A 25,783-nucleotide genomic window follows, 5' to 3' on the forward strand; every position below is an offset into this window, starting at 1 on the left:
AGCAAACCTTTGTTTTCAAGTCATTTTCAAATCATCACAATCTCTAAAAGCACAGCAAGGACAAAATACTGAATAACTGAAGCAGGGGTAAGATTTGCATATCAAGTGCTATAATGTATGCAGATGTCAGGCACAGTAAGTAAGCTGGGGAGAGGTGGTGTGATTGAAGCTTAGTGAGAAGTTGCTTCACCCCAAAGCACTCAGTTTTCATTATCTTGTTTAATAAGAGCTTGTGGTTCTTCCAAAGTATGTAACTGATTTCATGTCCTTTCTCTATTTCTATAGCATTTCTAACAGTTGTCGTTTTATCCCTGGAAAGTTGGTACTACCTCATGAGCCACTGATTTTGGGAATGGCCACCCCCACTAAGTTCTGTGTCACAGCCCCCCACACAATATATCATGCTGACCCCTTTTTTACAGAAAGGTATGCTCAGACACGGTGTGAGGGGCAGGGAAGGGGGGTGTCATTACAGAGCAACTGGTTAGAACACCTACCAATTAGGACAGGTTTGTGAGTTTGAGCCTCGGGCACACTGGGTCTGTCCTCTGTTCCATGGATCCCAGCTGCATCCCTAGCATCTATCTACCCAACCTCATTCAAGATCAGAATGATTGTACACCTTGTTGTGGGTGGAATAGCACTTGCATATCACCAGACCTGAGAAGCAACTGCCTGAGCATTGATCATCTCCGTAAATAGAAGACAGGTATTACAGTATTACACAAAATATTTTTGTTGTTACACAAAACCTGCCAAATTGGAAATTATTTCCCAGATCTGAGCATCTCTCAACTAAATGATACATGCCAAAGAAGTAAACATGTCATAAAGTGTGACATAACAGGGCATACTAGGAGTAAGAAGGAAAACAAAGAGAAAATGGTAATATTTCAGAAAATTTAAAAAAAAAGAAGAAAGCTGAGAAACAGTAATAGTTGGAATTTTTTCATGGAGGTTGTTCTTTCTGTTTATAATTGTTTATAATTTTCCTAATATTCCTAACACTATGTTTAGATTTGGAATTCCCACAGCGAGTGTCTCTTGCTCTCTTGATATTTCTCCAGAAGTTCATATGCAGTATTTGATTATATCCAATCAAAATTTAGAGCACATTGCATGCAAAGTACAAAAGTAAAACATCAATACTAACTGGAAATGCCTGATAAAATACACGTACTTTGTTTTTCCCTTGTACTTTTCAATCTTTTCTAAGTAGATTACCATAACTCTCACAACTAGGAAAAAAACCATTTAAACTGCCTGCTATTTAAGACAATGCCATTTAATATGTTCCAGAGTTTGTAACACGGGCATTGCCTATTCTCTCTCCATTCCTTCTTTGACTCTTCAGACAGCCAGTTTTGGAAATGAGATGCTCTGCTTTGATGGTAGGCCAACATCAAATTAAACTACTCCTGAATTTCACAAGTCTAACATTTCAAATGAGAGATTTCAGCTCACTCCACGCAGTTTAACACACTTGTGCCCGATGAAGCATTGCTGATAGAATAATTAGCTTGAACAATGTGTGAAAGCCCAGGGACAGTTTTTTAGGCAGTCGCTAACTGTTCTTCCCTCTATGCTCTTACAAATGAACGTTCAAGAGGTAAAGAGGGAGAAGGGCCTTTCCTTTGACCCAGCACAGGATTTCTGCAGTGGTGTGTGCCGTGTTTAGAGAGGAATGCACATGGAGAGGTATGCAGCCAGCCAGATCAGACTTCGTTTGCAGCCAGATGACCATCACATCTTATCCTACAAATATTATCTGGTGCTCAGTCTTGAGCCCTCATATATGAGAGAGAAAAAGTGTGGAGTCTGGGTGTATTTGAACAGCCACTTAAGCTATGGTTTCTATTTTTAAAATCTACCTTCATGCAACTGATCCTTTTACTTTGCTGGTTAATTTTAATGCTATCTTTAAAAGGTGATAGCTAATGGAGAGTGTAAGACAGCAGACACAAGTAACATGCAGCACCTCTCTGGCTAATCCGGAGCTGCCAGTCACAGCTCATTCCAATATAGTTACCACCCCCAGGCCTGGGTGTGCAGGCTTATTTTGGAGTTAGACCCAGCTGAGGCTTGAAACTGGCTCCAGGCGTTTCCTAGCATTACCAGACGGTGGGATCCTCTAGGAAGCAATTCTACTGTGGGCTTTCTATTCCTGAACCAGGTCTTTGAACATAATCTGCTTTCTCACCCAGTAACCAGCATACTCAGCCTTCTCATTCCTAACTAACCTGTCTCTCCATCTCTCTACTCAAGGAAGAAATGAGGAAAGAAAGAGAAAGACAAGGAAGAGAGAGGTAGATTAGGGTCTCCCATTTCCTGTATATGCTAAGAGAAGCCAGTATTCCTTTTCTTCTTGGTCATCATGATTTCTATCCCCTCCCCAAGTGCCGTTTTTTCCTATTTTTAGCATTGTTTTGTTTTAAGAAATCCTTCTCCACTTCAGTCTTATCTGGTGATTCAATTTCAAAAACAACTGGAATCTTTACCAACCATCCCATAGCCAAAGCATAATCTGGGTTTGTATTAAGAAATATCCCTGGTAAAATCCCAAATATTTGGTGTTTGGTTGTTTTGTTTTTGGTTTTTGATTTTTGTTCTTGGTCAATCAATATGTCTCCCTTTCCATTCATTTTCATGCCTAGTCCCTGCTGATTGTGAGCTCCCCAAATTTGTGCACTAAATTCCCTTTTGCTTAAATTAGCCAACTTTTGGTTAGTCGGCGTTGGTTTAACCAGCTTAGTCGCTCAATAAACAAAAATGTTACCCAATACACTTGGCCTCCGTCTTGCCTCTCACCTCTTCTCCCGGATCAAAAATTTCTAGAGATTAAGCATAGATTAGATAACAATTATCCAAATGTTATCTCCCAGATAAATTTCCTGGATCAGTAAACTGAAATTAAGTGAATGAGGAACAAGAGCTGATACAAGATGGGACTATTTTCAGCAGCGCAATATCGTGAGGTGTATTCTTAAAAGACACAAAGAAAGATGTGAGTGCGCATGCCCGTCTGCAACACCGGTGGTCAGGACTTGCTTTCGTTTTAGTCAGAGTCGGCTTTAGTGAAAGACTATTAGAGGATCCTAACCAGTAGTCTTCTGCTCTGATATCCTTCTTACTTCTTAAGAAATGAAGGCCACCAGGACAGAGATAATTGGAACTTCGGGAAAGGGATAAGGACAGAAGTCATAGGCAGGCAGTGACAGAGCTGACGTTATAGGTTTCCTTATATATATCGTGTACCGGGTCATTCAAGTGCTTTTATGACCATTATCTCTGCTGCTCTTCACAGCAATGCTGGGGAACGGCGGGGCAGAGATTGTGGTCTCCATCTGACTGCTGAAACACTGAGCTGCAGAGAGATGAAGTCAGTTTTCAACGGTCCAAAGCTGAAACCCACATCTCTGGCTTCTATAAAGAAACCAGAGGTAGGCTGAGTAACGCGTTGACTAAGAGAAACAAGTGGTAAATGAGGGAAGACTTGTAGACCTTCAATTATTAATACCTTCTATTGAGATTCCGAGATAAGTCCGTTACTCTGAGGGTGGGGATAACACCTGGTTGCCTGAGACTCGAAGGGACTGGCATTGGAGCAGGTGCTCCATTAATGTTTAATGACAAATGAGCTAAGACGTGTGAGATAGGATGGACAACCTGAGAGAGGGCCTTAGTACCCGTACGGTGTTTTGATTCAGCACAACGGGTAAATAGAAGCCTTTGGAGAAGTTTCACAGAGAAAGCACTAGATCAAGCTCCCTGGCTTATTGTACGACAGCAAAAACTTTTATACTCATATTTTGTTTTCTCAATGACGAGGTCTAAAATAAAGAACAAAAATTCCCCCTTCCTACAGCCCACTGAGGCAAACCCCAGGGAAATCATCATTTTCTTTTCAGGCTTCGGGGTTGCTCCCTTTGCTATCTGCTTTCACCACGACGACCACCACCCCGCCCCCCAAACGCGCTATTGGAGCGACCCAAGGCTTCTGAAGAACAGCGGTAGCTTGGAGGCGTTTAATCACTATAAATTCAAGCCCGACAGAAAGGCGACCCCACGTGGGAGCCCCGGGCGGTCGCTGGCTCGGAGCAGCGTCTCCCAGCGAGCAGAGGTAGCAAGCGCGTCCGAGGCCTCCCTCCTTGAGCAGCGCTCAGCTCCCGCAAGCTACCACCTCCCCGGCGGCCGGGGGAACTCAGCCGGCTCTGGGAGGTCGGGCGGCGGCCGAGCGGCCGCTGCTATTGGCTAGTCGGGCGGCGGCGGAGGGGCGGGGCCTCCGTGATTGGCGGGGGCCCCAGCCGAAGGGGGCGGGGCCGCTATATCAGAGAAGTCCCCGCTGCGGCGCAGGCAGTCGGGTTGCTGGAGTGCGGCGCCGCCGCGGGAGCCGGAGAGCCAGCTGGCGGGCGGGCTGGAGAGGGGGTGGCGGGGAGGGCGAGGCGGCTGCGGGGCGCAGGGCGCAGGGCAGTGGTCTGCAGGGCTTCAGCCTCCCGAGGGCCAGCCTCGCCGAGCCCGGAGCTGGGTCTGAACCCCGCGCACACCAAAGACGAGGCGGCTGTGGCGGCAGCGGCGGCCCCAGCCATGCTGTGCTATGTGACGAGGCCGGACGCGGTGCTGATGGAGGTGGAGGTGGAGGCGAAAGCCAACGGCGAGGACTGCCTCAACCAGGTGAGGACCAGGGGCCAGGCGCGGAGTCCAGGCCGGTTCCCCGAGGCCGAGGGGCCTCGCTGTGGCGCCGGGACGCGCCGCTTGCCGGGGGCCGGCGGCGCAGCGGCGGCGGCGGGGTTAGTGCGCCCCAGGCGCCCGGCCTGCGCCCCCTCCTCCACGAGGCCGTGGGGCGCGCGGCCCCTTCGTGGCGCGCCGGGGGCGCGTGGTGGGGTGGGGGTGGAGGGCGCGGGGGACGCGCGGCGGGCCTGCCCCCCTGCCCCCCAGCCCGGGACTTTCCCGGAAGAAGGCGGCCCAGCACACCTGCCTCAGGTGTGTGAATGATGCCTCCTGTCGGGTCCCCGCGGGGCCTGGCAGCGCCACCTGCGTCCCGGGATGAGGTGGCTGGAGGCGGTCGCAGGTCCCTCGGGTTGCTCGGCAGACAAGCAGTGCCCTTATCTCTTGATGCTTCTCAAATGGAGAAGCATTTCCTATGCACCTCCTTGCATCTCCCGATTCGCGGGGGACGAGAGGACGGTAGGTTTGGGTCGTGGACTCCTCGGTTGTCTTTAAGCACGCGTTTCCTTAGGAGTGAGGAGGAACGGTTCCAAACAGTGCATAGTGGTGTGACAGAAAATTTGATCTCAAGTGAAACGCTGTGCCCTCCAACCCCCTCGACCTGAGATGTTTGGAAAACCTCCTGCAAAGCTTAGCTGACACTTGTGGCGTGTTTCCTCAGTGTGTTTGCTTTTTTGGAGTCCAGATGGTTAAAATTGTCCAGATAATAAGCTGCCAAATCAGCTGTGCAGATTGTGCTAGTGGAGGGAATTCCAGTGATTGGAATAAGAAGGAAAATACCCCGTGGATTCCCGTCCTCAGCCTTTCTGGAAGGCTACATTTTGAGAACTCCTTTTGTGCCTCTATACTACATCTAGTGGTTTCGCATCACTGGAGCCTTAGAACTCTGTTGTTTTAGCTGACAACAGGAATTGTAACACCGTTGTTGAGCTTTGTTTTTTAAAAAAAAAAAGAAAACAATAGGCAGGAATCTTAGACTCAGATGGAGTGTTTGGGTTTGCTTTGACCACATGGACCACTTGCTCATCCACGCTGCATTCATTTTTGTTTTAGGTGTGCAGGCGATTGGGAATTATAGAAGTTGATTATTTTGGACTGCAGTTTACGGGTAGCAAAGGTGAAAGTTTATGGCTAAATCTGAGAAATCGGATCTCCCAGCAGATGGATGGGCTAGCCCCTTACCGGCTTAAACTGAGAGTCAAGTTCTTCGTGGAGCCTCATCTCATCTTACAGGAGCAGACTAGGTAAAGTGACGCTAAAATAAACCAATGTCAAATAGACCTTTGACTCCATTTAGGAAGGGCCACTGTACCTTCCCAGAGATGTTCACAGGCAAGTTTGTTTTGATACAGAGTGAGTTGGTTATAACTTAGAAGTTTTCCATAGCACAGTTCTTTTGTTGAGGTGAAAAGAGAGCTGCATAGTTGGCCTGGGGTACATTTTCCAACTCTTCTGGTGTTTTTCTTATTTTTATAGACAATGGGAGAGCAAGGTTGAATTCTTAGAAACACTTGAGATCAGTGCCACAACGCAAAAAAATTAAAAAATAATTTAAAAAAGAAAGAAAGAAAGAAAAAAAGACCTAACTGACTTCCTGATAGCGGCATCTACTGCCCGATAGTAACCTCTGTCTCAGCAGTGTTACTACAGGTCATTGCAGTCTGCTCTAACAGAAAGCAGGAAACAGTTCCTCTTGGGTTACTTAAACTTGGTCAACTTCTTCAGCCTAGTGTCAAGTTACAGTGTGTAGCAAAGAGCTCTGTCCGAATTTTAAAAGTTTTCCAGTTTCTTGAAAACTTAGTCAGAAAACTCTTTTAAGGCCAGCAGTAATCCATCGCTACCCCACAGATAGGTTATACATGATTGTTGAGTTCAGATTGTTAAATTTCTCTCTTCTAGAAAACCACCAGTAGTGGTAGACAATTGGAGCATGTGGTTTCCTTTTTCAAACAGAGGATGGATTCTCCCCTGGACTGGCTGTAATACTTTTCTCAAGGATGAGCCAGGCTAGGAAACTGGTGTTTAATATTTACTGCTGAAATGCAGGAGACCTAAATCTTAGAGTGGCATGTAAAAAAAAAAAAAGAAAAAGGAAAATGACTACTTTTAAACACGGTAAACTTTGGATCTTAGTTCTAATGTTTTTCATAATCCTTTGGATTGGAAATTTGCCATGCACATAAAAAATGTGAGTGTGAGAATTATGAGAAATGATGAGTGAGCCATATCCTTTAAGAGTTTTTTAACATGTCATTTTTTTGGTTGTTTACCAAAGGACGTATAGACACATATTTTGAAATACTATTTATTTGAATTTGAAATCTCTCCTTTGCCTTTTTATGGGGCTTTAAATGGTGAGAGAAGTGTTCAATTGTGTATCTGAGGGAAGCTAGTATATTGAATTCTTAGTGCTTCTGAAAATGTGTTGCAAAGTATTCAAGTGATTCCATGTTTAAGGATGTTTTAGCTGTCTATATGAATTAGGATAGGTTGGGTTTTTTATTTTTTTATTTTTTTTAACTTAAAGCGGATTTGTGAATGCTTCCACTTTGCACTTCAGTGTGATAACTTGCAGTTGAGTAAAAGAAAATAGTACATATATATATAAAACACAACATGTTGGAATTTTCATTGTGTAGCTTTATCATTATTTTGCAATTATTTCAGGGCCTCCAGATTCAAATCTGTTTTGATGACACGGATTTATTTTTTAAATCTGCAGAAGTTTGGAGGACCAAATACATCATTTAAACAATGATTAGGGGACTCCTCTGGCGGTCCAGTGGTTAAGACTTCGCCTTCCAATGCAGGGGGTGTGGGTTTGATCCCTGGTCGGGGAGCTAAGATCCCACATGCCTCGCGGCCAAAAAACCAAAACATAAAACAGAAGCAATATTGTAAAAACTTCAATAACGACTTTTAAAAAATGGTCCATATCAAAAAAATCTTTAAAAAAAACCAATGGCTGCAGTCATACTATAATATGTACATCTGTATTATAAATGCTTACAGATTTTACAATTTGCTACTAGTCTTTACCTGTGCTTTCTTGTAATAGAGTTAATAACTATTATCAACTCCATTCTATTCATGCAAGAAATAGAGACATTTTATGAATTAGAATTGGAATCAAATTTCCTACTTTATTGACTCAATTGACTTTGACTCGAGATTCATGTCTAATAGCACTCAAAGATTGCACATACCTAGTTAGACTAGGTAATTTTAATTGATTTTCATTCCTTTTGAAATCATACTGAAAAATTCATGTGATTTTGACTTTAAAAATATTGGTGTATTTTACTTGTTTTTGTGGGGTTGTCTGAAATAAATACAGAATTTTAAGAAAATGCCACCTAAAGTTTATATAGCATTCTGCTTTAATAACTAGATAAAGTGAGTTGTAATTAGCATTGTACCTTTTCATTAGGATCAGTAGTTGTGCTGATCCTAATTAGCATTGTGTTTATGTGCATGATACTACAGAACAGAAATACTTATTTTCCCTAATATTATGTTATCAAGATAAAGCTGGTTGATAAACATTTTTGATATTTAATCATTTGTTATAAAATATTTATAGAAAATGCCATGAAAATAAAATAGATCTGTTTACATAATGAGTAAGCTCAGCTTTGCCAGTCCAGTTATGAGAGGTGATATTTTACCATCTCTTGGTCAAGTCATGAGGTCAAGTCATAAGTCATTTCCATTTAATATACAGAAAGTGTCTGGACAGTTTATTAAATGGTGCTGAAATATCCTAGCCAAGTTGTCTCTGTGGACAATTAAAGCTCACAGTAGAGCTGGCCTGACTGGGGGCAGTTAATATATTAGTTTGCATCAGATTAGGGAAGCTGCTGTGAGAATGACCGGCAGGAAGGCCCATCTGTAAGAGGAGAGTTCTAGGGGCAAGGCAGAAGCCCCTGCGTTCTAGGTCCAGCTCAGCAGTCTACCACCAGCATGTACAGCCTTCCAAGACTTGAGCCCAACTGAAAACCCTGAAAGAGATTCTTTAAAATCCCTTCTAGCAGTAGATTTTTTTTTTTCTTGGCTTCTGCTTCCTCTCCATATTATTTTCCTAATGCTTTTTCTAAATACATTTCTCTGAAGAGAGAAAAAATATATCCAATGTCTGCTTAGATTGGTAGATAGAGTTAGTCTGACCTCTGATGTGGCCTAATTTTAGATTTGATTCTTTACCTGGATTATTATGTTTGCTCTGGAATGGGGGATTCTGGAAAGTAACCAGAGAGTTTTGTTTAGACTCAGCTGGCACCTTTCAGAGATTGGCGACAGCAGGTGTTTTCAGCAGATGTTTGCCATGCTATGGATTAAAACGAAAAGTGAAATTAATATATTCCGGAAGTAGATCTGAAATCATAATCGTCTTTGAAATTATTACCTTTCAAAGGCTTTCGGTTATTCACAGCAATTCAGACCAGATTTTGTCAACATTTTCAAAACCAGAGATTAGAGAATTATATGCTTCATCTTCAGGGATGGTAATTATGCCATCCATTCCCAATAAAATCTTTCTGTTTCTCCTGACTGCCACATTTTAGCAGAGCTCTGTGTTCTTTGCTGGAGGCACCCTGCTTGGTTAAGACTCACCAACACCTGAATCCTCTATCCCAGAAACCAATCCCAATACAGGGGCTCCGTGAGTGCTGAACTACATGTTCACGGAAATGCTATAATCCTGAACGTTGCATCTCATTAGGATCTTAAAAGTTGCGAGCAGTGATGCGTTTGACTTCAGACCCCAGTTCACTCACCAGTTCACTCATCACTCCCCGGGGAACGCTTCTCCAGGCGTGCTCAGGAGACTAAACTCTCCCAAGACATCGTGTAGCTTTCCTTTATAGCATTTAACGAGTGTGTAACACTCCATTTACTTATGTGACAATTTGCTTATTGTCAGCCGCTCTAATAATCTAAATTCCATTAAGCAAGGAGCTGATCAACCTTGTATACCCAGAATCTAGCAAGTGCTTGGTGTGTAAATATTTGTTGAATCAATGAATTAAGAACTTGGAAATAAAAAAAAAAATGGGGTTAACTGATACTGTGATAATATAAATTTTCTTATAGGTATTGAAATGTTTGCCAGCTTGCTTCTATAACCTGAAAAGTTTGAGAATGTCTAAAAGAAATCTCACCACTAAACAATGTTTTGTAGTGATTTTTCTCAGTTAAGAATTTGCTCAGTGCTTGGCATTCTTTTGTTTGCTTGCTTCCTTCCTTCGCCCCCTCTACCTCATTCCAAGCCGTTTGTTCATTGTGGTTGTTAGTTCTTATCTCGAGTGAACTACCACGCTCCTGGACCTTTTATGAAGTTCAGATAGTTTTCAAGCCGCAGGCTCACTTTATCTAATTTCAACCAATTTGTAGGTCCTGGCTACTTATTAAACTCAATTTTTCCCTGTCTCTCAACAAATATTACTTAGACAAGTGAAAATCGAAGGAAGATGGCATCACTGAAACCCACAAAGCAAATGCCACATGCAAACTATAGGCAGGTGGAGGTGACAATCTCAAATCAGTACACAGCTGAATCACATTGACCCTAGCCAGTGCCTGTAATCACATTCAAAGTCTTATAAAACATCACGCAATGAGAAGCCCACGCATCGCAGTGAAGAGTAGCCCCCTCTCACCGCAACTAGAGAAAAGCCGGTGCGCAGCAACGAAGACCCAACGCAGCCAAAAATAAAATAAATAAATTTAAAACAAAAAACATTGTCACGATGGTAAAGGTTGATTACAGAATTTACCTTTGTGTGATTCAGGATGGATAAATTCCATAGGATGCATTGCAGGAGTATTATGTTCTTCATATCAACTACATGCCTAAGAGTGGGATGACACATTCTCTTTTTTTTTTTTTTGGTATGCCCAAATACAACATAGGCCCCAGGAAAGTAAAAAATGGTAAAGACAGACGTGTATATTATTTCCAAAGAAAGTATTAATTACATTTCTGAATTCTTATTTATCTTTTAAGTTTTTTTTCTGTTCAGAGTACGGGATGTTTGTGGTGTTATATATGGTTACTTTAGCCACAGACCGCCCACCTGGGCCCCTTCAGTCTCTTTTTGAATTTCTGATACTTATATATGTGTATGAAATATCAGAGAACATTGAGAAATTGATTTTTATGTAACCAAAATGAACTGTGCATTTTGAATGTCATTATAAATAAAATTTAAATATTTAGATGGCACAAAGGGCAGATTCAGGGTGACCAGTGGGGTCAGGTTCCAGGTTTATTTATTCTCTGAGTCGTGTACCCCTAAAGCCTGATCCCAGACCTCTTCTGGACCTGATAGCCCTCCACACTAATCTAAATTGTTGAGAAAGAGATTGTAGTTAATGCTCTTAAACTACAAGATTGCCCGGACTGTTGTTTGCCTAGGGACAGCTATCTACTGCGAGTAATCATATTTTTTAGAAGTCCAGATTTTATGCTTCCAAGTGTTTTTCTGCTGTGAGTTGTAACCACTTTTGAAATTAGGAATTTCCCTCACCTGTACCCTCCTTATCTTTTAACTGCTTTGGAGCCTGAGGAGAAAGCAAATTTATCAGTGATTCCCATTTTGCATTTTGGGCTTTGAGAAGGATTTCCTTACACCTGAGTAGAGACCTGACTTGGTAATTATTGGCTGTGACAGGTTTCTCAATTGTAAGCCTTCCATGAAGTGCAGTAGATGTGATGGTTCATTTTAGGTGTGGCTCTTCATTTGAATTCTGAACCTTGACCCTAGGGATTTTTACTGGTGTTATTTTCTCAACCTCTTACTATGAAAAATTTCAAATGTACAGATAAGTTGAAAATTTTTACAGTGAACACCCAATACCTAGATTCTACTATTAACAGTTTAATATACTTGCTTTATCACATATTTATCCATTCATTGATCCCTCTATCCATCCATCAGTCTATTTTTTGATGCTTTTCAAAATAAGTTGTGTGTGAGTACACATCCCCCTAAATACTTCAGTATGTGTATCACTAACTAGAACTCAGTATTTGCCTACAGTTCTTTTTTTTTCTTTTGATACAGAATTTATATATGATGAAATACCTAAATCCTAATATACCACTTAATGAGTTTTGGCAAATGGATGTACCTGTTTAAACAAAACCCTTAATAAGTATTACCATCACTCCAGAAAGTTCTGTCATGCCGCTCTGCAGTCGTTCCCGCCCCCCACTTCCCTACCGCCACCCCACAACCAGGTTGTATGTTTTTCCAGCATAGTTTAGTGATGCCTGTTCTACTTCATGTCAGTGGAATCACACAGTATGTACTCTTTTGTGTCTGGCTCCTTTCGTTCATCATAAATTTTTTGAGACCCATCATCTTGTTGTATACATCAGTGGCTTGTTCCTGTTTATTGCTGGATAGTATTCCACTGTAGGAACGTACTGCTGTTTGTTTATGCATGCTCTTATTGATGAACACCTGTTTTCCAGCTATCGTGAATAAAGCTGCTATGAACATTCAAGCACAAGTCTTTTTTGTAGACATGTGTTTTCATTTCTCTTGAGTAAATAAGAATGGAAGAGCTGGGTCATGGAGGTAATTGTTTAGCTTATAAGTAACTGCCAGACCTTTTCCCGAAGCAATTGTACCATTCTGTACTCCTGTCGACAATGTACAGGGGACCAGTTCGTCCACATCCCTGCCAGGTTTCAGGTGGGTTTATAGTGGTAGCACATTGTGGTTTTAGTTTGTGGCTTTACATCTCTGTTGATTAATAACACTTTTCATGTGCTTATTGGCCTTTTGTACACCTTTTGCGAAGTATCTTTTCAAGTCACTGGCCCTTTTTTATTGAGCAGTTGTCTTTATTTTTGAGCTGCACAAATTCTTTATATATACGAGTCCTTTGTCAGATATATGTTTTATAAGTGTATTTTTTTTTCCTGTGGCTTGCCTGTGTTTTTGATGCCTTTTGATGAGTAGAAGTTTTTAACCTTGGTGACGTCTCATTTATCCACTTTTTTCTTTTACGGTTTTTGCTGACTGCATCCTGAGGAACCTACCTCCAAGTCATGAAGATACTCTCCTATGTTTTGTTCTAAAAGGGTTACAGTTTTAGCTTTTATATTTAGGCCTGTGATCTATCTTGAACTGATTTTTGTTTCACTGGAATTTAAGATACAAAACAAACCTATAGCAATTCTGTTGTGACTTGATAATTTTTAAATATAACTTGGCAGTTAGAGCTTGTGGTTTAATGACTCATTTGACTGAGGCGGGCATACGGGTGATCTCAGTGGGTGTCTCGCTCTGTGAGGGAAAAACCAGCCGTTACAACGGAGGGCCAAGTTCAGTCAGTCTCTTGGAGAGAAATTCACTTCAGTTACTACGACTGGAGACTTTTTAAAAATAGCTACTTAGCCATTTTCGAGATGTTTTAGGTTAGTTACTTAATTTTGAGTTTAATAGTAAATGTGGAGATAGTTGTTTTATATTTGTGTCATGAAAAGCTCTTCAAAATCATGTAACTGGGAAGATAACTGGAGGGCAGTCATTGAGAGTAACTGCGGTGAGCGGATAGACAACTCCCGATCGGGTCGCAGAGAGTTCTGCTTTGATTATTAGATGATTTCTTTTTTTTTTTTTTAAAGATAATGCCTATGCACTCTTTTTTTTTTTTTTTTTTTTTTATGGCTGTGTTGGGTCTTCGTTTCTGTGCGAGGGCTTTCTCTAGTTGTGGCAAGAGGGGGCCACTCTTCATCGCGGTGCGCGGGCCTCTCACTATCGCGGCCTCTCTTGTTGCGGAGCACAGGCTCCAGACGCGCAGGCTCAGTAATTGTGGCTCACGGGCCTAGTTGCTCCGCGGCATGTGGGATCCTCCCAGACCAGGGCTCGAACCCGTGTCCCCTGCATTGGCAGGCAGATTCTCAACCACTGCGCCACCAGGGAAGCCCCTAGATGATTTCTTTATGAGACAAGACAGGGTTTAGAGGAGAGGGCTCTGATTACAGTTCTCAAAAGATAAATGACCTGACTTTATTCCATAAAGCTATGGAAAGGAATTCATTTTAAACATAGAGGAAATCTGAAGTACATACTCTGAAACAAAAATATGTTAAGGATATGTGACTCTTTTTTTAAATTAAAATATGACATATCCTCATATTTATCCCCCCGCCCTTTTTTTTTAAGTCTTCCCTAATGCTGCAGCAAGTGTGAATTCATTAAATGCAAAGACAGGAGTTAGCTAGAATGTTTCACTTTGGGGTTCCAAACCCCATCCATATATTGAAAGTATCCGTTTTCTTAGTAACTGGGTAAAGCTTGAAGAATCATGAATTTCAAGGTGCAACCAAAAGAATGTTTAGAAAATGAGCTTATGTCTGTTAGGACATATTCATAGACATTTGCTTAAGACAAAGAAATCATTTTTTCCAAAGGCTTTCTTTCTGTTTATGATTCTAGCTTGTAGCCTAAATTGAATTCGATAAGCCAACCACTTTTTTTTTTTAATCTGTATTTTAATCGCTACTCTTTTTTTTTGTCGTTGTTAATTAATTAATTAATTAATTTATTTATTTTTGGCTGTGTTGGGTCTTCGTTTCTGTGTGAGGGCTTTCTCTAGTTGTGGCGAGCGGGGGCCACTCTTCATCGCGGTGCGCGGGCCTCTCACTATCGCGGCCTCTCTTGTTGCGGAGCACAGGCTCCAGACGCACAGGCTCAGTAATTGTGGCTCACGGGCTCTGTTGCTCCGTGGCATGTGGGATCTTCCCAGACCAGGGCTCGAGCCCGTGTCCCCTGCATTGGCAGGCAGATTCTCAACCACTGCGCCACCAGGGAAGCCCCAAGCCAACCACTTTTGATCTTTACTTAAAAAAAAAAAAAAATTCACTGCAGGCCTGACTTCTTTGACCACATCTGCTTATTTTGATATTATTGGTAACTTTTAACCACTTTACAAAAAGGGAGGTGGGGGGGGGAATCCATGAGCCAGACAGTTACAGGCCAGATGGTTGGAGAGAAAATAACAGGAAAAAATACTTGACTGAAAACCACCCCTAATTATTGAGCCATCACTGGATTCCTTGTGGAAGTGTTTCTGCATGCCCTGCCATTCTCCCTCTTCGAAAGAGCACATGAAATAGGGTCTGCTGATGGCCTGCCGCTGCTGTGACCTTTGCTGTCACTGCTGCATGTGCTCTTCTCCTGGAGAGCATAACCTTATCACCCAAGAGCCAGTTTGTAGCCAGAGTTATTTTGATAGGATACATTCCTTCACACCAAGAGGCTGTACCTTCCATCGAAACAGGAGCCATCAGATATATTCACCCCGGGACCCCGGCATAGGGCTTGGCACAGTGGCCATGCGTGGCAAATTTGTTGACTTGAAATGAAAAGGTTGCTTTATAGCCATGAAACGGTAAAATGCAGGAAGGGCCCTACCAGAAAGTTTCTGTAAATGATAAGGAGGAGGAGTTTGGTACTTACAGGGTATCGACTGCAATGCAGCCTAGAATGTGGAGTATGTTGAAAAGGCTATTGTCCCCCAGCTCCTTTTTAAAAATTCTGACTCACACACCGAGAAAGGATCACATTACTCTCAGGCTGCTGACCACCTGTTAATATTTTGTTACTGCTTCTTCTTTGCCTTTGATTTTGGCAGCTGTCTGTCCAGAAGTCGTGGTGGATAGTTTGGAAAAGGAAATTGGATCAATTTTGAAACTCTTCTTTTGCAGGCTAAACTAGTCTCTAACTTAATACTTAGGAAATAAGTTAAAGGACACTTTCATATAAGCAGTAATTAAATTGAGAAGACTTAGTTTGGGTGAAAACCTTAAAATCTTTCAGCACATACTTTCTTCTTTAATGGAAGTATATATTTAGGTTTTCGGGTGATACCCTTAAAATCTTTCAGCACATGCTTTCTTCTTTAATGGAAGTATATATTTAGGTTTTTGTTCCCTACTAACATGTCCACTGATGAATGCAGAGACAGAGGTACGTTAACCAAGATGACGTTTACCGAACAGTCCTCTAAAAAGCCTTCTGAGGGCTGAAGCAGTGTTGTAACATCAAGATTTTAAGGGAGGGCTAGACCTCAGTCCTCAGCTAGCTATTTTAAAACAAGTTATTTTTGTAGTTATTTCTTTGCCCCAGTAAGGACCCCCTTCTCAGTTTAGCAGTATGTCAGAAATACTTTAAAGACAAGCAGATGTTTGGGTTAATAAAAACCATGCTTATCTTCTTCCAGTGCTATTATGCATTCTTACTGTGATTTCTTCATAGGGGGCTTTGAATAAAGAAAAAACTGCAGTGTTTGGCAGAGTCTGATAATTTTAAACATTTCTTTATCATTATAGAAGGCACAAAACGTTGAATTTAAACATTTCTTAAAGGAGGATTAATGGCTCTTGTCAGCCTGAAGTTTTGAGACTCTCAACAGAGCCCCTCCTTTTATTTCTACCCTCAAGTTCCCTTGCCTCCTTTTTTTGCATTGTTCACGTTATCCTTTCTACCTGGATGTCAGACACAAGGTTAGCATATAAATAAAAGCATCTCGAGGACTGGAAAAAGGGTATCCAGCTGAAGGGGGGAGCTGAATTTAGGAACCCTGTTCAGAGCTTTACAATGATGATCATAATTCATTTGTTAACAGAAGGAATAGCATGGCATTTCAGCATGATTGAGAGGCTGTATTGAGTCATCAAAGGAAGGTTATACATTTGCCAGAGACAAATTTCATAATCCAGGCCAGTCTGCCTATGACAGTTTAGATACTCTGTTCGGAATCTTAGGCAACGCGGATTGGCAGGCAACGATATCTGAAGTTTTCCAGGACTTCTAATTCTCACATACCTTTTGGTAAATGTAGAATACAGTGTTGTATACAATTAGGACAGGCTCATATGGAATGAAACTAGGATGGGGATATAAGCTAGTTGCAGACAGCGTGTAGTTTTATGTACATTTATAGAACTCTCTGATGTTAGAGGCACTTATGAAGTCAGCTTAGGCGCAGCTAAATGTACTAGAAGTTAGAACCTGTCAAATATTATAATAGAGGAAGAAATAGTTTGCATGTGATATAGACAAAAGGGTATCCAAATGAGGGGACAGGAGGAGTGGCCTTCAGGACAGAGGGAACAGCAACACCGAGACATGGGGACGTGAATGTGCTTGGTTTTTCCAGAAGGAGGAATTGTCCCTTTCCTGGGGCATGGTGGCTGGAGGGAATGACAGGAGATGTAGCTGGAAATCTGGGGCTAGATGTGGAGAACCCTGGGCTCATGCTGACGTGTGCTTCCTTGGCAAACAATGGGGATCCCTTGAAGGATTCTGAGCAGAGAAATGGCAAGTTTATATCAGAAGCAAGCAGCTTGGAAGATGGATTCACGGAGTCTAGAAGAGAGATCAGCTTAGAGGATATTGTAAATTCTCTTGACAGTTGAGAGCTGCAAGTAGGATAGAGGAGGTAAAAATGGGAAAAACGGAACTGGATTTAAAGAGTTTTCAGAGACAGAAGGAAGATGAAGAGTCAAAAGTGAGTCTGTGGTAAAAATAACAAATCAGTCTCTGGTTTCCAATGGGAGAAAAAGTGGGTTTGGGGAGGAAGTTTGGCTTTGAAGAAGGTGAAATTGGGATACTGAAGACCATCCAGTGGAGAAGTCTGTTAGCACTTGGATATTTGAATATGATCCTTAGGAGAGAAGTTGGGGTTAAAACTAGAGATTTGAGGGTCATTTGAATAAAGGTGAGGATTTTAAGATAACAATTACACATCAAGATAAAGTTTTTCTGATTAAGATAATTTCTTTTAAATAGTATAATGCAGAAACATGTATATAATTATTTTGTAACTTGAATGTTACTGAACTTGTCATAGTTAGACTTGTTTTGTTCGGGTTAGACTTTTTGTTTCAGAGAAACTTAATCCTTAGACTTATTTTGCCTTACTACTCATGATAAAAAAAAAAGGTCTGTAACAGCAAGCATTTTTAAGGCAGCTTTCTTCCTTGCTCTCTTTTCCTTACTTAAATGGGATTATGAAATTGCTAAGCAGTTGGGTCCGATACCAAGTTAGTCCCCCAGCATAACCTCACTCTCACATTGCTTTGCAGGCATATCTTTTTCTTGCATATCAAGGAGGCCCTCCTGGCAGGCCACCTCCAGTGTTCACCAGAGCAAGCGGTGGAACTCAGTGCCCTCCTGGCGCAGACCAAGTTTGGGGACTACAGCCAGAACACTGCCAAGTACAGCTCTGAGGGGCTGTGTGCCAAGGAGCTCTCCAGTGCCGCCTTGAGCAGGTGAGGCTGCAGTGCAGGCTCGTGTTTACTGTCCCACATCTAGCAAATTTATAAGAGTTTCCAGAAGGAAATCAAACTATGATAGATAACAGGTAATTTGTGAGGTTGAGACTAGACCATTGCCCAATATAACCCACTATTTTCAAAAGATTCTTAGCCTTTTCTTTGAGAAACTTAAAAACACAAAATATAATCCACACAAATAAATGCCCTTATACAAAATACTATATAACAGGAATTGTAAAATCTCTGACCTTTTAAGAATGCATATCTCTTAAAAAGTCTATCATGTTTATCGGCATTTTCTTCGTCCCAGCAGGGATTAAACCAAGAGACCTAACAAAGATGTCTCAATTATCTCTTCCTGGGTAACAGGGTTGCCCCTCTAAACTTAGTGGCTTAAAACAACAAAATCATCTCACAGTTCTCTGGGTCAGGAATCTGGCCGTGGCCCGGTTGGGTTCTCTGGCTCCAGATCTCTCAGGAGGCTGCAGTCAAGCTGCTGGTGGGGTTCAGTCTCATCTGAAGGCTCAGCTGAGGGAGGGATCTGCTTCCAGTTTGGCTCAGATGGCTTGTTGGCTGGCCTGTGCCTTCACCACGGCGGCCTCTTCGGGGGGCTGTTTGATATCGTGGTGACTGTCTTCCCCAAGGATGAGCAATTGAGTCAGAGCAAGAACAAACACCCAAGATGGATTCAAAGTCTCTTTATAACTTAATCTCAGAAGTGAGTGACAGCACATCACTTTGGCCGTATTCTGTTCATTAGAAGCAAGTCATTACTCCAGTGTGCACTCAAGTGAAGGAAGTTACACGAGAGCATGGATACCAGGAGGTGGGGACCTTTAAGGACGGTATTGGAGGCTGTCCGCCCCAATAGATAAAATAGATCCTGCATTTTTCAGTTGCAAATGACCTAATCAATCCCATTTAATGCTATATTATAATGAAACTTAGAAAGCAAATCTAGACAAATGCATGAGACATTGCTATGTATAAATTTCTTATGTATTTTTTTTGTTTGTTTGTTTTAATTTTATTATTTATTTATTTAATTTTTGGCTGTGTTGGGTCTCCGTTTCTGTGCGAGGGCTTTCTCTAGTTGAGGCAAGCGGGGGCCACTCTTCATCACGGTGCGTGGGCCTCTCACTATCGCGGCCTCTCTTGTTGCGGAGCACAGGCTCCAGATGCGCAGGCTCAGTAGTTGTGGCTCACGGGCCCAGTTGCTCCGCGGCATGTGGGATCTTCCCAGACCAGGGCTCGAACCCGTGTCCCCTGCATTGGCAGGCAGACCCTCAACCACTGTGCCACCAGGGAAGCCCCTCTTATGTATGTTTTTAGAGATTTTCCATAGTTCTTTTCATTCATCCCCTTCTGGCATCCCCAATAGTTTTTTTTCCTAATTATTTAATAGTTGAGATCTTGAACAGTGTCTTAAAAGTATTTTACAATAAGTTTGCTAAATAAATGAAACATCAATAGTATATAGCTTTGAGTTTTTGTGATTCGTAGATGACAGTGTCAGTATAATTCACTAGTGAAAATGATACCGATTTATCTCTGAAGACTGCATCAGTTAATCTCTCTGTATGCTTCTCTGCCCTTTTGGTGTCTTGCAGCATTGTGGCAAAGCATAAGGAGTTGGAGGGGACCAGCCAGGCTTCGGCTGAATACCAAGTTTTGCAGATTGTGTCGGCAATGGAAAACTACGGCACAGAATGGCATTCTGTGAGGGACAGCGAAGGGCAGAAACTCCTCATTGGGGTTGGACCTGAAGGAATCTCAATTTGTAAAGATGACTTCAGCCCAATTAATAGGTAACCCAAGTCTTAAATTTTTGTTTAGACCTAAGTGTGTACGTACTTTTGTAGCTCTGATGGTAAAAATAGGAAATGGAGAGGGATTTACTATACAGTCATCCTTTAGGAACAATGTGTTTCATTTTGGGTAGGTACATTCATTTTATTCAGGCCTTGATAACCATTCCAATATTTTTTTAAAATTTAGGCTCAAGTGTACTGATGTGACCGAGTTAATATTTTTCAAATGTCATCCACAGCTATAAAAATCTCATTACACCTACACCTACACACACACACCTACACACACACACACACCTACACACCTACACACACACACACACACACACACACACACACACCCCACACACACACACACACACACACACACCCTCCAAAACTTGCTCCAGTGCGCCTCTCCACTTACCCCCAACTGCTTTTCAAAGAGCCTTTCTACCTAGGGAGCAGAGTGCTTATCTGATGGTCCCAGGCAGAGCGTCCAGCTTTATGGCTGGGCCCTGAGCACATGGGAACCCTGCAGGCGCACACACACGGTGACCCATCTCCCCTGGGCTTGCTCACTTTTCTCTTCCCACCTTTCAGGATCGCTTACCCTGTCGTGCAGATGGCTACCCAGTCAGGGAAGAACGTGTACCTCACCGTCACCAAGGAGTCTGGGAACAGCATCGTGCTCCTGTTCAAGATGATCAGCACCAGGGCAGCCAGCGGGCTCTACCGAGCCATCACCGAGACGCATGCTTTTTACAGGCACGTACCCCTGTGCACCCCGTAACCCCAGCGTCTGCCACAGTGCTGAGGTTTCCAGGTGACAGCAAGGCTCCTGTGGGTCCTGGTATCACTGTGTCAGTGAACCTTGTACAGAGCTTAAGAAATCGGCTGTTTTCGAACCCTTCATTTCTGCCGTAGCAGTGGGGTCCTTCTCAACATCATCCTGCTTTTCCCTCAGGATGTGTGTGCGTGTGTGTGTGTGTGTGTGTGTGTGTGTGAGAGTGTGAGCTGCATGGATTCGCTCTACTGCTTATCTCTTAGCCTGTTTCCTCATAGCTCCCCCTCCCCCAGGTGACTGAGCGGTGGGGCCTGTTCAGCCGCTGCTTTTGCCCTCTTCCCGCAGGATGACCCAAGTCGTCTTTCCTTCCTGGGAGAGCTGCTATCCTGAATCCTCAGTGTGTAGTGAGGATGTCTCGATAACTGTATTGATAGCCTTATTTCCAAGGGTGCTTTAAAGTAGACTTGCGATTTGACTCAAATATTTGGAAAGTTTATTAAAAGCTAAGAAGTTTAATTGGCAGGCAACCAACCCTTTTTTTATGTTAAGGTAGACACACTCATTGTGGAGCAGAATGGAAAATTTGTAGAAATTTTTAACAGAAAGCCAAGACTACAAAGAAAAATGTCCTTTTTCTTGCCATAAGCTGCTTTGGACTGTAGTTCTGTCCTTGGAGGTGGAGGTGCCCTCTGGTTTACAGCTGCCTGATCAGGGGTCCTTCCTTTGGAGACACTTGAGAAGCATAGAGGTAGAATCATTGAAATACCTAACACCTGTGAAACTGGAAGAATTCATTTTCAAGCACACAAACAAGAATATTTAATGTCTGCTCCCATGAGCATCCTTCTTCACAGCAGTGTTTAAGGTCTGGCTCGTGGGGACGCCCAGGCCTGTCCGTACTGAGGTGGGTGTTCCATCTCTGTCCGTAGGTGCGACACGGTGACCAGTGCCGTCATGATGCAGTACAGCCGAGACCTGAAGGGCCACTTGGCTTCTCTGTTTCTGAACGAAAACATCAACCTGGGCAAGAAGTATGTCTTCGATATTAAAAGAACCTCCAAGGAGGCGTATGACCACGCCAGGAGGGCTCTGTACAACGCGGGTGTGGTGGATCTCGTGCCGAGAAGCGACCCCAGCCCCCCAAACTCTCCCCTGAAGTCCTCGGAGAGCAGCATGAGCTGCGGCAGCTGCGAGGGCCTTGGCTGCCAGCAGACCCGGGCCCTCCAGGAGAAGCTGCGCAAGCTCAAGGAGGCCATGCTGTGCGTGCTGTGCTGCGAGGGTGAGATCAACTCAGCCTTCTGCCCCTGCGGCCACACTGTGTGCTGCGAGGGCTGCGCCACCCAGCTCCAGGTGAGGCTCTTCCCAGCTCCAGGTGAGGGGGCGTTTCCAGCTCCAGGTGAGGGTCCTCCTGGCTCCAGGTGAGGCTCTTCCCAGCTCCAGGTGAGGGGGCGTTTCCAGCTCCAGGTGAGGGTCCTCCTGGCTCCAGGTGAGGGTCCTTCCGCCTCCAGATGAGGGGATGTTTCCAGCTCCAGGTGAGGGGGCGTTTCTAGCTCCAGGTGAGGGTCCTCCCGGTTCCAGGTGAGGGTCCTCCTGGCTCCAGGTGAGGGTCCTTCCGCCTCCAGATGAGGGGATGTTTCCAGCTCCAGGTGAGGGGGCATTTCCAGCTCCAGGTGAGGGTCCTCCTGGCTCCAGGTGAGGGGGCATTTCCAGTTCCAGGTGAGGGTCCTCCTGGCTCCAGGTGAGGGTCCTTCCGCCTCCAGATGAGGGGATGTTTCCAGCTCCAGGTGAGGGGGCATTTCCAGTTCCAGGTGAGGGTCCTCCTGGCTCCAGGTGAGGGGGCATTTCCAGTTCCAGGTGAGGGTCCTCCTGGCTCTAGGTGAGGGGGCGTTTCCAGTTCCAGGTGAGGAGCCTCCCGGCTCCAGGTGAGGGTCCCCCCGGCTCCAGGTGAGGGGGCATTTCCAGTTCCAGGTGAGGATCCTCCTGGCTCCAGGTGAGGGTCCCCCCGGCTCCAGGTGAGGGGGCGTTTCCAGTTCCAGGTGAGGATCCTCCCGGCTCCAGGTGAGGGTCCTCCTGGCTCCAGGTGAGGGGGCATTTCCAGTTCCACGTGAGGAGCCTCCTGGCTCCAGGTGAGGGGGAGTTTCCAGTTCCAGGTGAGGGTCCTCCCAGCCCCAGGTGAGGGTCCTCCCAGCTCCAGGTGAGGGGTCAGCCGGCTGGCATGGGCCAGGCGCTGACTTGTGGAGGCACAGATGGAGAATGTCCATCTCCATCCAGAGGGTCTTTGTATCTGTGACTTGGAAGGTGTTGCCCTTTGGAAACAGTTTAGATTAGCACACTCTTTCCAACAATGTAATTACTAAATCATAGGCTTCTTTCGAGTCCTGGATATGAGGTTCAGATTCACAAGGTACCACATCTAGTTAGTGGCTGAGCCGGGCACTGGAATCCAGGCCTCCTGGGGGCTGGTCACCTCCTTCTCTTCCCTTTCATGTTGTCTCTGCTTCTTGACACTTCGGAGGATGGTCTTTTTTACTTACTTGTATTATTTGGGAAAGAATTCTTAGAGTTTTGAGTGATAGTTAACTCTCAGTTATCCATGGGTGGGTTGTTGCCTAATTTTTTGTGATTCATTTCTTTTTAGTACTGCCTATGCCTCCTAGGTCCCCTTGGATTAGCTCTCACTTAGCAAGTCAAACTAATTTTAATATTAGTAAAAAAAAATAAAAGCACCTCTTACGTAGTATCTTTTTCTTTCTTGCACCTTGCATTTCCTTTTACAATAATATTTTCAATTTGTTTTCATTTCCCAGAACCATTGGCTAACTGTCACTGTGATTTTATATAAAATCAGCCCTAAATAACATCTAGTCCCTCAGAAGCTGCTAATTTCAGAACTATTTTTAGGGCTACATATGAGCCAAGAGGATGCCCAAGGATTTACTTGGTCCTTCCTTAGAGTAGATCACGCTCCTAAGACAAGTTATTTCCCCAGAAGTGGTCATGGATTTGCCTCTTTCATCCACATAGTCTGGTTGTCATGCCTAAGGCGCCCCATGTGGCTGAGGAAGGGACATGCTTGCTGAGAGGCCAGCCAGGGGTGTGGAGCTGTGACCTGTGACTAGGAGCAGCCATGCCCACTGGCCACGTGGCATCCACCCAGTGATGCACCCTGAGCCAGCTGAGCCAAGGACACAGTCTCCGGAAGGGTCTCCTGCATCCCTGCCTGAGACTTCATAATCAGCCCATGTAGGGACCACAGCCTCATTGCACAGCAAGAAGTCTTCAGTAATCACTTTACTCACGGTGCCTTGTTTAGAGTTTGACTGAAAACCTGATTAATTTCATTCATTTATACTTTTTCATAGTATTTATTTTTAATCCTTTGTCAAGTATAAAATGTCAGACTTGTTAGAAAGCAAAGATCTCTCCCAGTGGAAAGCTAGAAATAATTGTGACCACAACGTATTTAGAAAAAGCACTGTAATAGGTACCACGGGTGAACACTGAAGACACAGATCCTTGGAAGTGTCCTAACCCATACTGTCGGCTTCTCTTTTCCAGTCCTGTCCTGTCTGCAGGTCACGGGTGGACCACGTCCAGCACGTCTACCTGCCGACCCACACCAGTCTTCTCAACCTGACTGTGATCTGATCTGCTGTGTACTTACCGGACATGCCATGTCTCCATGAACTGCACTAGTATAAACTATAAACATGATAGATTGTGGAGAGAATAAATACTCCAACGCCCATCTGCCATGCAACGTTTAGGGGAAAAAAAAAAAGAAGAATAGAAACAGTATGACTACTCCTCACCGCCAAAATGTACCATGCGTAGAATCAGCACCTCCGGGTTGGTGACCAGGAAGAGCTCTGGGACCCAGACACATTCCTTGGACTTTTCTTCTTTTTATGATCAAGTAAAGAAATCAGGAAGATCTTTGACGTCAGTTAAGTGGCAGCATAGCCCAAAAGTGAGTACCTTTTAGAAAATGATGTTTAAGTCTCCCTAACGTATCCCAAGGTAAGTTTCCTACTTGCAGCCAATTTTGTAAGAATTCATTTTAAGGATTTACTTGGTTGTTTTTGTACGGGTCACAGAGCTCTGGACATTTTTAATAGGAAAATTTTTCTTAAAGAGATAGTTGTCATTTTAATGTCATTTCTGTTTTTCTAACTTGTTCAAGAAAGATTGGGGGGCAAACATATTTAAACATCGATTCGGGGACTTTTTTAGAGTGGACACAAAGTTGTCAGATTTAAACCAGTCTGACCAGTGGAAAACAGATCACTCCACCTGGATGGTGTCCTATTCTTTCCCCCTCCCCCTCTCCTTACCCTGTCCCCAAGCCTTTCAATTATAAAATGCTACCAGTCTGGTTAGACGATTTCTGTGGAGTAGTCAGCACTCCTTGGGCCTCTTGAGTTGGTGGAATATTTTAAGATTGAAAAGGGAGCACATGTTCCTTGGAAGGAAGAGCATTGCTCGCTGAGATGAAGCTTCACCGTGTACAAAGTAGGGGTGGTTCGTGAGTTCTCCGACGCACCCTGCTCCAGCTTCAACCGGTGGGGTTGCTTTTGCTTGAGCCATCAAGCCTTTTACAGCCTTATCGTAGATATCCGAGATATTGTAAGCTTTTTTTTTGGTAGTAAATGCTTAAGTGTATTAACTTTTTGTTGTCCCTCTATATGTTTTAGAGGGGTTTCGGGGGTTTTTTGTTTCTGTATTCTTAATCATGTTTTCCACTCCCACTTGGGCATTTTGGAACCTGGTCAGCTTGTTGGTTTTCTAGGATGTCTGGAACCTGGATGACCTTATTGGGTGCAATACTAGCTAAGTTAAAGCTAGAAACCTACACTGTCACTTTACTGAGATTTCTGAGTATACTTTTCATATTGCCTTAATGTAGCAGTAATGTGTTTATGCATTTGTTTCTTTGCACAGACATTTTGTCAGATATTAAAACTCTACTTTTTTATGGCACATATTAGCATATAAGCCTTTATTCCAAGAGGTATTTATTTTTTCACTTGTAAAAAAGTAATGTTTCACATATAAAGAACTCTGTTATATCTTAAAGGATTTCTGTCTTTTATATTCAGGATAATAAAGATGTTAAAGCAAACACGGGTGTTTGTATCTTCACAGTTATTGTCATTTAAGCCAGTTTTTATTCATTTAATA

At 43.4% G+C, this 25,783-nt stretch overlaps 1 protein-coding gene and 1 long non-coding RNA gene across 2 annotated transcripts; both read left to right on the plus strand.

The window, feature by feature from the left end:
* Positions 1–4,361: 4,361 nt before the first annotated feature.
* Positions 4,362–25,724, plus strand: LOC118903707 (myosin regulatory light chain interacting protein). The gene is made up of 7 exons (XM_036869057.1): positions 4,362–4,671; positions 5,779–5,969; positions 17,834–18,019; positions 19,636–19,833; positions 20,419–20,583; positions 21,532–21,952; positions 24,161–25,724. The coding sequence occupies exons 1-7, from the start codon at positions 4,585–4,587 to the stop codon at positions 24,248–24,250; spliced, it is 1,338 nt and encodes a 445-aa protein (XP_036724952.1). The 5' UTR covers positions 4,362–4,584; the 3' UTR covers positions 24,251–25,724.
* On the plus strand, positions 21,961–24,152 carry LOC118903708. The gene is made up of 3 exons (XR_005021853.1): positions 21,961–22,134; positions 22,295–22,340; positions 22,387–24,152. It is a non-coding gene; the product is annotated as an uncharacterized LOC118903708 (long non-coding RNA).
* Positions 25,725–25,783: the final 59 nt, after the last annotated feature.

Source organism: Balaenoptera musculus, chromosome 11 (assembly GCF_009873245.2).
Source record: "Balaenoptera musculus isolate JJ_BM4_2016_0621 chromosome 11, mBalMus1.pri.v3, whole genome shotgun sequence".
Lineage (NCBI taxonomy): Eukaryota > Metazoa > Chordata > Mammalia > Artiodactyla > Balaenopteridae > Balaenoptera > Balaenoptera musculus.